Source organism: Petromyzon marinus, chromosome 7 (genome assembly GCF_048934315.1).
Source record: "Petromyzon marinus isolate PM22_M1 ecotype Great Lakes invasive population chromosome 7, UKy_Petmar_22M1.pri1.0, whole genome shotgun sequence".
Taxonomy (NCBI): Eukaryota; Metazoa; Chordata; class Hyperoartia; order Petromyzontiformes; family Petromyzontidae; genus Petromyzon; species Petromyzon marinus.
This window is the reverse complement of record NC_133673.1, coordinates 913,174-928,962: the sequence shown is the minus strand read 5'-3', so window position 1 is coordinate 928,962 and position 15,789 is coordinate 913,174. Positions and strand designations below refer to the sequence as shown.

The 15,789-nt window shown below is 45.5% G+C and overlaps 1 protein-coding gene across 4 annotated transcripts in view; it reads left to right on the top strand.

Moving 5' to 3' along the window:
- LOC116939824 (transcription factor Sox-5-like) overlaps positions 1-15,789 on the top strand; it is a 311,281-nt gene that overhangs the window by 95,068 nt on the left and 200,424 nt on the right. For all 4 annotated transcript variants that reach the window (XM_032948675.2, XM_076065203.1, XM_032948674.2 and 1 more), the window contains one exon: positions 6,312-6,401. In XM_032948675.2, the coding sequence (XP_032804566.1) occupies positions 6,312-6,401 (90 nt within the window). The remainder of the gene's footprint in view (positions 1-6,311; positions 6,402-15,789) is intronic.

Below are 15,789 nucleotides of genomic sequence, written 5' to 3'. Positions count from 1 at the left end.
GTTGTTTGAAATTATATAAAATAGCGCTCTGGCAACATGAAGTGTTGCAGTATGGCGGTGGAAGGGTTTTGTAAGTGCAATGTGTGAAGTGCGCACGGAAGTCCGGGCCACGTTCGGCGTCAATTTGTGAGGGTCGTGTCCTACAATGGGCTTCTGGAGAGGCCTGCGACCAGACAGAGAAACGCTCCAACGCCACCACACTCGCTGCTGAATGGACGATTTGCGGTGCCGACACTCCGCAGAGCGAGCCGCTAACAATCGCAAGGTTGTGAGTTCAAATCCTGGTTGGAGGAATGGTGATTGACTCGCCATATCATTCCTGCGAGGTTGATACAATTAGTACAACTTTGTAAAGAAGTCAACAGTTGTTGTCCTATGGATAGACTCACCCCTGTCTTAGAATTGTGGAATTATCACCACTGACTTTACAGGGCTGTAAACAGGAGATGAGCACCAATGCCTCGATGCCCACGTGAGTAGGAACTCACGTTGACTTGACGGGTTACATTTGTTAACAGTGCCGCTTGTAAGCCAGTTTGTACTGGGTGGGACGCTTGATTCCTGCTCATGCTTGACGAGTTTTCTGGGGAATTATGCCATCAAGGACAGCGGACACACATCACCGTTTTACAGGGAAGTAAGTGTCGGTGTCACAGTCCAAACATTTCGTCTTGTATTGATAGACGTTGCAACTAAGTTGTTAGGAAAATACTAATCCCTAGTAAATACCCATCCAAAGTAAATACCCTTCTCTCGTAAATAGCCGTCCCGTGTAAATGCAGGCACGCAAGCGACCTTCACAAAAGAAGCGGTGAATCTTATTTGGTTACAGTCGGTTGCGTAAAACAGACACCGTACACCGCACACACGTATCTTACCGACGACTATCAGCATTTCTGTATCAGTGTCTCCCATCAAGGAGCTTGAGCTGTCACCTCCACTCATTTTGCTCTACTTCTGTGAAGCCAACAGCTCTCCTATTTCCTCTCGATCTGCAAAAAACGGAACTCGTTAGAGACACTAATCGTGATCTCATCAATCAAGATGCAGCACTTACACCACGCATGATCAATCGCTAACGCGTAAACTCTCGCAGGCGATTTTGAAGTGTTAGTAAAGACACGTTAACAGCATCTCATGTCTCGCCCACAACGCGTGCTATCGATGGCCTTCTCTTTCGGCACCGTGTCTTTTACCCGACAATAATGCGTGTTCAAACTGGTCCAGTTAGTGCCGGGCAGTAGGAGCCGAGGAGGAGGGGGGGGTGCGCAGGTGGCTCGGAGCGAGCGTGGCTCCATCGGCAACGCCTGCCAGGCAGAAAGCGCTCTGCGGTTGTCCGTGGCCGGTGTTGGATAACGACGGCGGTGGATCGGCGCGTTCGTGATAACTCAAGCCGGCAGACCCGCAGTGGTACTGACGGCAGTCCTGTGTGCGCATTACAGTGTTTTGATGATGACATTCTCATATTTTTACATGAATCACTTCTAGCATTTACTCTGTGAGGGTTTCTGTGTGAGGTCGTTAATACTGGGGCCACAATCACATGTAGGGAGTGTCTATAATGCACGACGGGGAAGTGCCGACCACCTAATCACCCAGTGAAATATAACAACTTCTGACTCGACGTGTTTGTACGCATGTACAATCTGTCTCTGACAGATTGTTTTCTTGCTGCGGTGTGCCTGCTTGTAATCAGGCCACAATGAACTAAATCGGTGATTGGGATTTTGGTTGAATTGAAGTTTATGTTGTTTAACCAGGTGAAAACTCAAGAGGCCAGGATAATCTCATACGCTTCTCATTACATTCCCTTACTACTAACAGGCACCGTTTTTATCTCCAAACCCCTTCATCGGCTACCCGTTCATCTCCGCTGCTGCCCTCTCTGGACTCCATGATGTCATTCATAATAAAGGTTTTTGGGTTAGATCGCGTTATTTATAAATGTGTCCATGATGTCAGCTAAACTCACAACTGACTCCATTTTCCTGCCACGTGCAAGCGTAAGGGAATTTGATTTCTGCTCAAACTCATGAACCCTTACGTCCAACTCTTACACGTGCCTCTCTCATCCTTCTTAATCAAGTTGACGTATGCGGATTAGGGTTGTCACCTGTCTTTAGTTTTACCTGGACAGTCGGGGAACTGGCATCTGTGTTTGGATGGCAGGAATTGATTTGTATCCCGAGATCTGTTGCTGGCATCATTGTGTTGAACTTCATCAGAGTATTGATAGACCCAGGCTGACTGAAGGAATCTGTCTGGGTCTGGTTTACAGTGAGAAAGGTGGCGATCCCTACATGGATATCGTTACAACCTTCTAAATCGACTGAGAGTAATCAGACGCCTCTACCCCCCCCCCGCCCCCCACTAATGTTCGTGTAATTTCACCCTAGCTGTAGTTGTACAGCACCATGTCATCTTGAGATACAGTTTGTGTTCAGACTTTGCATAGATCTGTCGGGGATAGTAATATATATAATATGGTAGTTAATTTTAAATGTTGTATTTACATTGTATGTTGAGTTGAAGTTAACTCCTACTGAGCTTGTACATCATATTTTACAAGGTTTAATAAATATAACCAAGCTATGTGAGAAAATGTTAAACTTACGTGTAAGATCAGAGATGGTTGTGACTGAGTTTGCACCATCCTGTTGCCCTGCCTGAGGCTTTCCCATCAAGCTCCCATGATGTAACAACATCAATTAATTGACGGTGACGATTACGTTTCAAGTTTAGTTTGTGCAACCAGGGTGAGGACTCGCGGAAACAGGATAACGAGAGTGGCCTGGCTCACCAAAACGACAAAAAGCAACAGCCTATAACAGAGTACATCAAAGAAGCGAATGGAAATCGGAGCAAAAACAAATGCCCTGCTGAAGTTAGTGGTCACTCACGAACATCGTTTTGTTCAGTCCACTGCTGGATAACGGCCTCGGTAGGTCACGTTGGTCGTGGAGATTGCTTCACCGTACTCGACCACCCTGGTCGGCGCGGGTCCGTGAACGTGTGGGGACTAGGATGATTTCACATGCTGCTCTCGCCATTGACGTCAGCCGTGACCAGGAATTGAACTCGGAGAAGGCCGGGTTCTTACCTGGAGGTGCTAATCACTGTGCCATCGCTGGAGGGTGAATACCTTATAGCACAACAAGTATGCGAGTATTTATAGCTTTTAATGATCACAAATCAATATGAAACTTGTGTATGTCACGGTGGTTTCTTTAAGACGTATTTAACGTGGGAAATCCCATGAGACGGAACACGTCGTGTGCAAGAGTGTGCAGGGTGTCGATAAACAGACACACATGTTACATTTTGATTTAAAGCTTTCGTGACTGCAGGGATTCATATTCTTGGTTCTTTCGGTAAAGTCACGTAGAAGGGAAACAATAAAATAATAAGAATATAAAACAATAAAATTCTCACGACGTTTCGACTGCAACACAAGCACTCATCATTAGGTGTGAAAACCTGATGATGAGGTGTGAAAACCTGATGATGATTGCTTGTGTTGCAGTCGAAACGTCGTGAGGATTTTATTGTTTTATTATTTTATTGTTTCCCTCCTATGTGACTACCGAAAGAACCAAGAATATACACACATGTTAGTTGTATGATGCATTGACTTAATTTGATCGCAGGCAGAATTCAGTGTTTACATTGAGACTTTGCAGATCAGCAAGGCACATCAGTGTCACTTGTACTGAAGTGAGTGAAATGTGTCGTCGCGGAGAGGAAGTTGTTAATCTAAGAAGATTGAGCACTGCAGTGCATTATGGTCATATTTAGGATGTGGGCCGCGGCACGTGTTTTTACCTTTTTCCACTCTAAACCAAAACCCGCACGCACAATTCTCAGTCAGCACTGGGTCCGTCATCGGAACTGGGCAGTAAACTGTGATGAAGTTCAACACAGCAATACTGGTACCAGATCTCGGGACTAATCGATTCCTGCCACCTGAATACAGACGCCAATTCCCGGAGTGTACCGGCTCAGACCCAGGCAGGTGACGGCCGTAGCCGTGGCCCCACGAATGTCGTAACTTATTAATGTGAATAATAATAATAGAATAATGATGATACAAAGTCTCTAACCTTCACTTTACGCCTGATGGTGCATGTTTGCAAACAACTGACTGGGCAGCTGCGCCCAGTGCAAGCGTGGCGACCACGAGGGCATCTCTAACGCGAAGAGCATCTGTCTTGTTTTCAGGAAGAGTTGAATTACACGTACGTGTGGCCGAGATAGTGGCATTTTGCCACGCGTGTCTTCGCAGAATAGCCAACATGGGCACACATAACACACCTCTGATTAGTACGGTTGGCTACTTGCGGTGTGAAAGGAGTTCAACATACGTACGTACCCACTGCGTATTTAATGTCCACAGGCAGATGCCCACCTGTCTACAAGATTACGGTTTGCGTGGGAGAATGCGTGCGGTGAGGAGCTAACATGCCACTTCTGTGCCACTCAAGGCTGCAAGGCAGATAGAAATGAGCGCACTCTTCCACAGCCGTGAGGCCGAGGGGCTGCGCAGATGTACAACGGTTTATCTTGTCGTCGGCGTTAATGAGTGTGGAGAGCTGCGAGCTCATTTGTTGTTTGCCCACATGGCTGTGACACAGTGCTGCTCACTTGAGAAACAACATGTTTGTACGTGTGAAATAGGTATAGTCATCTTAATTACTTACTTACCCAGGAGAGCCCTGCCTCAATGGGATTTTTGGCCAACACCCGATGATTTTATCCGTGTTTGGCTGTGGGAAGAAGCTGGAGAACTCGGAGAAAATCCGTGCAGATGAGAGGGAGAACGTCAAACTCATTTTGAAGCCGTTTGGAGTGAGGCTGCAAAGTTGAGGATGCACAGCTCCGGCGCATCACCGCTGTGCCGCTTCAAAGACGGTGGTCACCGCATTATCACGCGGCACTTTCAGATGCGATTCTGCGGCCGTCTGGAACGCTCTTGCTTCTGATATTAGCGAGCCACCGGGATCTAGATTGAAAACTAATTTCTTTCGAATTGCTTTTGTGTTTAGTTTGTTGTTCTTCGCCCGCACCTCCGATTAGCATGGCTGGCTACATACGGTGCGAAATAAGTTCTGCATGCATACATACATGCATACATACATGCACGGTTTAATTTGCTCCGCCGTGCCACGGCTGTGGAGCTGGTAGCGTGAGCGCAATTTTCAGCGTAGCTGGATGCAGGTAAAACGTACCTCTTTAGACAAACAATGCGTTTTAATGCATTTCCTAGAATAGAAATGAGTGAGGTCATGGAAAATGATGCCATTTCCAGGTATAGTGATTCTCTGTTTAAGATTAGTAAAAGTAAAAATGCATTGTACAGGAACTGGGAAAAACAAGCCCAAGACGTTGCATTATGAATGCCACAGATTAATCATTATCGCCATTACATTATCAATGACTTAACTTTAACGCTTTGTCCTGAACAACAGAAGCTAATCAGGAGGGTGAGCCTGGATAGAGCACGATGATGGGGGTAACCACCCTGCATATCAGGTGCCATAGGCACTGGAGCTGTTGTGGGCTGTGGAGGGCACTGCAATAAAATCGATCATTGTGCTGCATTTCTGCGTCTATGTTTCCCACCTTTACAAAACCCACACTACACAGCATGGTGAAGTATGGTCAAACAACACCCACTCACCGCATGCCTTGGGAAGGCCTTCATCCACCATGAGTAAGACTGCCAAAGGGCTGTGCATTCTATCAGTGCATTTGGTGTTACGGGACAGTTTTCGACCCTGTTGCACCTCCGATTGGCACGGTTGGCTATGTATGGTGCGAAATAAGTTCAACACGCATACACACATGATGCTATTACATGGTAATTAATACCCCTCTATTATAAATGGCAATAGCTTCAACTCACCTTGTCGTTGATTTAAAGCTTTCGTGACTGCAGTGATTCATATTCTTGGTTCTTTCGGTAAAGTCACGTTGAAGGAAAACAATAAAATAATAAAATATATATAAAACAATAAAATTATCACGACGTTTCGACTGCAACACAAGCAGTCATCATCAGGCGAGAATTTTATTGTTTTAGATATATTTTATTATTTTATTGTTTCGCTTCAACGTGACTTTACCGAAAGAACCAAGAATATGAATCATCTTGTCGTGTTTGGTTTAATTACCTTGATTTGTCTTATCTGTTTCATGAGTCATCACAGGGGAATTAAGTTTTTAAATAATGACTGTCATGTTACTTGTGTGATAGTGTGACAATGTCTCTGAGCTGTGGGCTTTAATGACGACCCAAATGATTGTGCCCCCAGATGCCTCCTGTGTGGAGCAACTTCTGGCCAAGGACTGGAAGGAACGGATGCTGGGAATGAGCTCTGGAGATGTTGCCGCTGAGATGCAAGGTGAGGTTACATTGCCAGGCAGTGGGTGAGTGAAGGGAAAAGGTCGGCATCTTCACCAGCGGTGAGCCGTGGGCAGTTGTCGACATCGCTTGTACAACTTAGATGAAGCCCCCATTGGTCAGTGCTTAATCACCGCCGCCACCATCAATCTTGTAATTTTATAATGCGCCTCTCATGTTTACAGCAAAGCACAGATTACTTTGTAAATCGTTGATATCTCATAGACTATGGTATACACTTGAGAAAATAAAGACAATTTTTGTGTGTGTGCGTGCTCATGCCCCTGAGCAAATTGACATGACAGATAAAGAGGCAGTAAAATACAATGTCGTGTATTGTGAAATTGATTAGACAATTAAGTTAAAATTGTATATATTTATATAACCAGCATATTAAGTGCTTAAATTATTCATAATTAAACCTTGGCTGAGGCGACCACCTGACATGGCCAAACAAATACATTTGTCACGTGAACAAGCGTTTAAACTCGTCAAGTTATGACTTACTCTTTGGTTCTATTCGGTAAAGTCCGTAGGTACAGTATATAGTTTAACTAATTTTCAATGGTACAGTATATTTTTTCAAGTAGTGGTACCCCAAACTTTCGCAGCTTCTTAAAATTCCCTTTTCACACCACAAATATGTAAACTCCCCCTCCCCCCCTCGCCGGCCTGCAAATGTTCACCCCCTCTACACCGTTCATCATTCTAAGTCCGCCAATTAAATGCTAATGTTTATGCTAATTCCTTTGTCAAGGCACCTTAATTCCTCTCACACACCTTAAAGGTCGCGGTTTGAGCTTGGCTGTGTTCACTCCAGCGCTGTCCTCGAGACAGTCTGGTCCCTTCACCTGATGAAGGCCGCTTGTGTTGTGGCCGAAACGTCGTGATTTTTGTTGTTTTATTTTTTACCTACGTGACTTTACCAAATAGAACCAAAGAGTATGGATCCTTGCAGTCACGAAAGCTTCAAATCTAGAGGTTATGACTTCTTCGTTTCACTTCTTGGGGATGCATCACAGTTTCAAGTCAAACGTCGCATGTATTGATTTACATGTTAACTTTGTGAGAATTGCTCTTCAGTTTACCGGTGAGATCAAGCAGTAATTATTTGCGTGTAAAATGCCTGTACTTGTAAAAATAAATACTTTGGCTGTGTTAGGTGGTGGAGGGTAACACGACAAAAAAAATTTTGGAAAACATTTTCTCATGCGTAACTGACTCCCCATGTAATTATTTTAAAAAATGTGATCATAAAATATTAGTGTAACGGTTACATTTTTGTAGATGTTTTTTTGCTATTTTGAGATATTGCTTGTTTCAGGCCTCGGTTTTTAAGAGCTTGAATTATTGCATTAATTTCCACAGAGTCAGTTGTATTTTATTATGTATTTTATTGTCTGTAAAGGCCAGCCACAATGGTAATTTAAATATATTGGTCTTTTGCAGAATCTTATTGAGAGGGTGAAAGCATGTGATCGGCGGTAGAGAAAACCGTTCCTTGAACCCTGCTTGCTCCTGTGGTTGGTTGGTCGCTACCAAGTAGCCTGCTTCCTGCACTTTATCTAAGACAGTTGTACAGTCCACCGTCAAGCACGCTTGTTTTTTTAAAATTCTGAATCTGCAAGCGCTTGAAAGAGTGCACGTCCTTGTTGGCGAGGGATAAAACGTTTGCCTGCAAAGATGTCGATTTAACTTACTTGCCACCGTGGTGTTATTGAGAGTTCCCCCACACGTGAGACATTGTGGAAGAGAGCAGCGTGTTGGTCACCAGTCCACAAAAATACACATTGCAAATAACTGTCACTGTAGTGTTGCCTCCCCACTGTGGCTCTCTCACTGTCAGCTTCAGTTCATGTTTCACTCCTTGCAAGTGGATGTGGAGGCATTTATATATCGCTTTCCTTCAAATATTTGTAGTTTTTCATGGTCTTGAATTTGAAATTCACCACCGTACTATAGGGTTGGGAAACACAAACATGGTCGCCATGTATGGTTGCTACTTGTCCAGTTGTGACCCGCAGCATGGCGCAGTTTGACCCGGTGCAGTCCGGGAATCGGCATCTGTGTTTGGGTGGCAGGAGTTGATTTGTACCACAGCTTGGTACCGGTATTGTGTTGAACTTCTTCACGGTAAAGACTGCACAGTGTTGATAATAAACTTAGGCTTACTGAGACCTACGTCTGGGGTTGGTCCATTTACAAAAAGTGCTTTCTAAAAATTCTTAAAATTGATTTTTCGTGAATAATTTATGTAAACCTTCGGTGTACATAATGGTAATAACTGTAATTTGTTGATTCCACGATCACTGCTGTGTTTTACACTTTTGGTCGGACGATAATAGGTTTTAACATTTTTAAAACACTTAAAAAATAATAGTTTATACATGTTTGTATATACTGTAAAGTGTAAAGAGAGAAAGGCCTGGGCCTAAAACGATTCAGCCAATATTATTGACCTCAATTGCGCTTTGTGCTGTGACGGTCATTGTGACCTTGATGCTAATCAGGGTCCATATGATCCACTGTTGTCCCAGAAATTATCATGTGGGGATAAATGTAATCTTTAATACTCCAGGTTAGCATACGCTCTTACTGCTCGTGCACGTAACTCAGTTTGAGCTAAATATATGACACGTGCACGTTGCCCGGTAGGCTGCAGTGTGAACGCGGCGCACGCGCGTGGATGCACCGTGAGCACATGGGCTCCACTCGCATGGCACGAGGATTCGGCGCGCTTCTAGCGCAAATCACAACGCAGCTTTGCGCAATGTTCGATATATATGTGGGGGTTCTGTATTTGTGGTGTGCGAAATCTATTATTTATTATTATTATTTAATCGTACATACTCCATTAAATATTTCTGCTAAGAATTGCCCACTAATTATGATTTGGTCTGATTAGAGCATGAAACTTCAGCCCAAGTTTATAGACAAATCGTCTGTACTATGGCACAGGAGCCTCTAGATTTCCCACGGGGGTGAGAGATGGAAGGGCCGGCTCAAGCAGCAGATTTAGTCGGTTGAAGAGGAACCAAAACAAAACGTGAGGTAGAGGTAGGTGTTTGGGTAGCAGGTTTTGGTTTGTGCCAAAATCTGGTGGTAATTCTGTTGAACTGTAAAGCAGTTAACGCCACCGTTTGGATAGACCTAGGCTGACTGAGAAATCTGTCTGGATTTGGTCAACAACCTTCACGTGAGGTGATCCCAAGCAATGAATGAAAGCAGTTTTACTGGCAGCAGTCCAGCAGTGGTCAAAGCAGAGGAGTACGTTCAGCTGGCCGAGATCAACAGAAACATTGAAATGTTTAAATAAGAACAATGTCAAGATGTTTTCATTCACCATAATATAGTTTGTTTGGGTTAGGTCGCGTAAATATATAAATGTGTCGTTAAACCCGCCACCACCTGACGCAGCCAATTAGTAAAGTTTGTCACGTAAACAAAACGTGCTTATTAGTAACTAGTTCAGCACTAACCTGTGTGTTAGAGAGTAAACCCACAATATTTGTGAGTTTACTCTTCAACAACAACATTTGTGGGTTTCCTCTCCAGCACACCAGTCTGCTGATGTAGTAACTAATCGACATGATTTGTTTACGTGACAAAATTGACTAATTGTCTTGTCAGGTGGTGGCAGGTCTAAAGACACATTTATATTCACGCAATCTAACCCAAAAAAACCTCTTTATGGATGATATTGGTCGCTCAAGCCTACGTGTTAAACTGATGTTTCATTGCACGTTTGTTCAGGGTGGTTACTCGATGAGTTCCTAGGATACTTAGAACTCATGATTGACGTCGTTGGCTCGAGTCACATCACGAGCCACTGGACATCTTCAACACTGATGCTACTCAACATTCAAGCCTGGTTAATGTTGGACGTGATTTGTGGGATACAGGCCAGGATGAAATATAGTTGGCTGCACCACTTTTTTTAAGTGCTTCGACACTTTGGAAACCCTTTGCAAACTCACAGTGCTTGCTCGTATCGTGCAGCAGTGCCGTAGTCATCAGCCTTATCGATCTAAAACGAGGCATTTATAAATACTGCAGCAGAAAAGTAACAAGACACTTGCACGTCAGTTTCATCCTTTTTTGCAGCTCGTGAGTAACATAGAGTCCTGCTCCCCCCTGTCCAGTTGAGCGCAGCAGCTCTGCCCTCTTGCTAACGGAGATCTCAGAGTTTTAGGCTGAGCCCTTTAGTGTAACAGCTCACGTTGCTGACCGGTGTACATCGCTCTCCCACACTAATCCCCCCACCCCCCTTCTTTACCGAAAAAAGAATTTAAAAATAGCACCCACTGTAAAGCAAACCGTATCCATATCCAGCTCTTGGACAAAACCTGAAGGTGGAACACCTGTGTGGTGAGGTGAGCTGGATGGAGTGGTCTGGATAGCACAAACCCATCACCTACGCTTTGTCATTCACTTTGCAATCAGACGAAACTAAATTGTTACATTAATCGAATTACCTCCTCTCTCTGAGTTGAGAGGAGTACAGAAACAGTTGCCGCTGTAATGAAGTTTCACTTTTATAAATGATGTAACATTAAAGAGCTTTCTCAGAAACGTTTCGAGGACTAAATTAGAATCTGTCTCCCCGGAGCCAGCAAGGCGAGGTGGCCACCTGTTGGGGCAGGCATCGGCGTGAGCGCCCGTCCATGGTCGCACCACCACCGTCGCCACCGCCACCACGCTCACGCATCGGTGGTGGGGCCACCACCTCTCCCTTCCACAGGCTCATGACCTAGGGTCTCTGCTCCCATTGGACACGCGTGGGGGTCACAAACACCACAGAGATGGACACTGACGCTGAACACGTGACCCTCTCAGTGGAGGCTGATAAACGTCGCCTGTTGTAATCCAGAGCTGTGAAAGCGAGGGTTGGTGGGTCACTCACACTCACACTTGTGAGGCTCCCTCCCTACCTTTGGGCATCAGGGTTGCCATCTCCTGGCAGTGCAGGAAGCGGGTCACTTTCTTGTGAGAGTTTACCCCCCTCGTGCTTGTGAGTTTTTCCCACTCTGGTTTCCTACCCCATCTATAAACACTCGTTCATGGAGTTGCCTAACACATTTCAATGTAGGACCACAAAGCTTGGACAATTATTGGCACTGGTTCTATCTGCCCTCCCACTTCTCTGTGGTTTTACGTGCCTCAGAATCATCCCTTCTGTCCCTGAGAGTGAATGAAAACCGCGTGAGTTACACATTCTCAGTAACGTTTTTTTAATTGAGTGTTGATGCCTCAGAGGTCTGTAAACAATACGCAGCAAATGGAAAATAAAACAATTCCTCATTCCCCAAGGCCGATCTGTGAACTCCGTGAATGTTCCAGAGCTCTCGCAAATCATTACTCAGTTCGCACACTCGACTCTTTCCAAGAAGGTTCTGCTTAGAATGCTGAGGCAACTCCCGGAGTTTTAGTCTGTTTTCAACATATGAGGGCGAAGCAGAGAGTGTGGGGACGAGCGGTTAGGGGCCATCCATTTAGTAGGTACGCAAAAATCTATCAAAACTTGACCCCTCCCCCCCTCCCTGTATGCACGCGAACTTTTTACCCCCCCCCCCCCACCTGCGTACATAAAGCCTAACGCCCCCTCCCCCCCGAATCCTATAGAACGGCCGATATTTAATCCACGCAGAAACGATCAAGGATTCATAATATTAACGTGTTTAAGCAAACAGATAGTCAACCGCCGGACTATCTAACTGATTTGAAGGCCAATGTAGACAAATCATTATTATCGAGGCTTCACCCCCCCCTCCCCCCTTCATGCGTACGTACTAAATGTATGGCCCCTTAATCTCCATAGGGGAAGTCAGACAGCGAATTTGTCCCACAGCCTCGCTACAGGTTTAGCCATTGCGCTGTGGGCGGGTGTCTCCTTCGCAGAGCGATGTCATCCCTCTGCGACTCGGCGATTCCACCTCCCAGGTCGTGTGAGCGCACGTGACCCTCCCTCCTCTTGCCTCCCCTCCTCCCTCTCTCCCTCCCGTTAGCCAGCAACACGTTTTTTTCCCGCTCCCCCCCCCCCAATATAACATGATACAGTTGCTGAGCGGAGGCCCCGAATGTTTGTAACGTCAAGTGGTCAGCAACAAACGGCACCATAAAGGTTGTAATGGATAAGAGTTTCTTGAATTAAAGCTAGGTTATTATAATAAGACCTTAGGGAAAAGAGACAATGGGATGAGATTCCAAAGTGGAGCAGTGCCTAAAGAGTTAATGATTGGGCGAGTGCATTGTTGTTGTCGTGACCTGCATTATGGTCCTTTAACACCATGTGGATGACAACAAACGGAGAGTCTGGCACGCCGAGTCCTCAACGGGGAAGGGAGGAATCGCGTAGAGAAGATCGGGGGAATGGTAACCGGTGGTAGTAGCGGTAGCTTCCACAGAGCAAGTTTGTGCATTGTCAGCGGCGGTTTCTCCGACGCGGAGAGGCCGCTGCCGCCCGTGTGCGGTGCCCTTGGCCATCCCTGGCCACGGTGTGCGGTTTCCACGCCCGTGCCCGCACCCTCAATTTGCCTAGGCCGAGACCGAAAAGAGAGAGACGCCGTCTGGCTCGGAGGAAAATAAAGAATTCTTTGAGAGCCCGAGTGACGTTTGGGACCGTTCTCTCCATCAGCCCGATCAATGTGTGTGCCCAGAGCTGGCTGCGGCGATTTATTTTCCCGCCGGAGCTTGCCAGCACGACAATTGCAATTATTGTGCATTGTTCCCTCGCCGGGATCCCCAGAGGGAGATGGGGGGGGGTGAGCTTCAAATGAGTGTGAACACACACACACCTTCTCTTTCAGGCCCTGCACAAGCAGCTTTGATTGCTCCCTGCAACTTGGCATGTGAAGAATTTCACAGCCTACTGAGAGCTCTGGAGCAGAGTTACAATCACAGGCTTTTAGGCAAACAGGGGGGGTCAGAATGGCAGGGGCCAGGCAGGGGGGCCGCAGGAGCAAACAATAGGCCACTGATGTCGCATTAGCTAGGCTTTGGAGCTGACATTGTGGCGGGCGCGAGCCATTAAGGAGCCCAGGTCCCCGGCGATGTTTGAAAGAAGATCCGCAATGCGGCCCAAATGCAGAGAGGGCTTGATAGGTCACGCCTGCCAGGAGAGCGATTGTATCTGAGCCAGAGGGAGGGCAAGGACAGGGCACTGAGCAGGCTGCAGCGAATGAAGCGTCTTTGTGGATGCGGCAACAATGATTCTTCTGTTTTGAAAAAAAAAAGCTTAAATAAAATGTACAATTTTTAAATGGAAATACAATGATATGATTAACAGATTGTTTCGCCCAATAACTTTTAATATCCATATATACTTGATTAATTCCCGCAGATAATTAATTGAAGTTACTATGATTGTATGCAAAGGTTTGACTAAAGTGTGGCAAACTAAACAAAGCATAGGAACCAGTTTTTGTGTTGCAGAAGTACGTCTTATAAAAGGTGTTTGTCACGCAAACATTTTAACATGTTTTGATAATTTAATTGCATTTTTCTAACCTCGTTTTGTTTTCCTGCCACATGCATTTGTACAAAAAATGAAATGTATTGGGCCACATTGCATCAGCTTTAGACAGAGGCGATTGCAGTTTCTCAAGAAGAAAGAACCAAAAATAATAATCATTGTGATCCTTGAGTGAAGAAGCACAGTGGCCAAAACTAGTCAAGGTCACCGATGCTCAGCATCAGACAGAGTGGTGCTGTCAGAAACGGGAATCTTCCAAGGCGTGTGCCCACGTTAAGTTATTTATTGTGTCCAGAGAGAGAGAGAGATGCTCATCTCAACAAAGTTACGTGTTGCGTCTTAATTCAGGCTGGGGGTTTCTGGCGATCTCGTGGCATTTTAACCGAGTTTGGCATCCGTGAATTCGTTTTTTTTTCACACAGATCAACCAAAAATCCTTCAAGCTCATGATTCATGGCCGTGTAATCGGTTTGGCACAGGAAGTCAGAAATCCAGGTGTTATTTGTGATCCCAACACTGTCTTTCGAGGCTCATATAAAAAAAAAGCAAGACTTTCTTCATACATCTTAGGAATATCTCCGTTTCCCTTCGCTCTGCTTCCGATGCAGAGACGCTGCTCTGTGCCCTTATTGAATCTCGCATCGACGATTGCAACGACGTGCTCCGTGGCGCCGCTGAGAAGGTGCTTAATGAAGTGCAGCTTCTTCAGAGTGCGGCCGCTAGGGTGTTCACCAGCACTGGCTTACAGTTTCAATAGGGATTCAGGTTAAAATCTACATCAGCTTACATCAGAGACACGCGGCTGCACCCACACGTGCCCCCAATGTCTCTTAAGATCTGGGGGTGCCGGCCGTCTCTGCGTTCCCAGGCCGTAATGCCTTTGGCCGATGGGCGACCGAGCTATTTCCCTCCATGTGACAGCCCCCAGACTCTGGAACTCTCCCTCTCCCACGAGATATCTGGATCTCTGAGTCTGTGGACGATTTTAAAAGCTCATCATATAACTTACGTATACACTGGCGTTTATCAACTTTCACCTATGAGACCTCCTTTGCCAGTAACAAGATATAGGAATAGGTTTACCCTTTTAACTGGCACAAAAACTGACACCTTTATTCAAGGCATCATGTTTGCAATAACCACAACACAAGCAGTCAAAATGCAAACAAAAAAGACAACTCTGATAATAATATGCACTGTCCTTGAATAAAAGGGTAAAACCTATTCCTATATCTGCTTACTGGCAAAGGAGGTCTCATAATGTAAATGCTCACCCCGAGCCCTCAATACTCTGATAGTGCGCTGTTTTTGAGTTGTACGCCTTTTGGCGTCTTCTGGTCCAACACCAATGGAGACTAGGCTCTAAGAAAAGCCATCTCGGGTGTGGACCAATCAAATTCAAGGACAGTGCATATTATTATCAGAGTTGTCTTTTTTGTTTGCATTTTGACTGCTTGTGTTGTGGTTATTGCAAACATGATGCCTTGAATAAAGGTGTCAGTTTTTGTGCCAGTTAAAAGGGTAAAACCTATTCCTATAACTTTTACCTAATTCAGCAAAAAGCTTTTAGTATTTACTTTTTTCTCGTATTTTGGTTGCACGAGTTACTGTCATGCTGAGCGTCTGCCGGCGCTTTGAGTCCTTTGGTGAAAGTTGCGTTATGCGTAAGAAGTGTTGTTGTTATGACTGCATTATTCAATTGTTAAAGAGCGCAAGGCGTGTCCCCTATGCCGAGGGAATGAACACGATGGCGACGTGAAGGGAGAACGGCGAGCACACCTTTGACGTTGAGAAACAGAGAGTGACAGGGTGGGGGAAGTGCAGTCGCAGGTGCCGCGGCTCATGGGGCATCGACACATTTGTGCTTTCAGAAGGATAATAAATATAGGCCAATCCGAAGTGTTACGTTTATGGAACT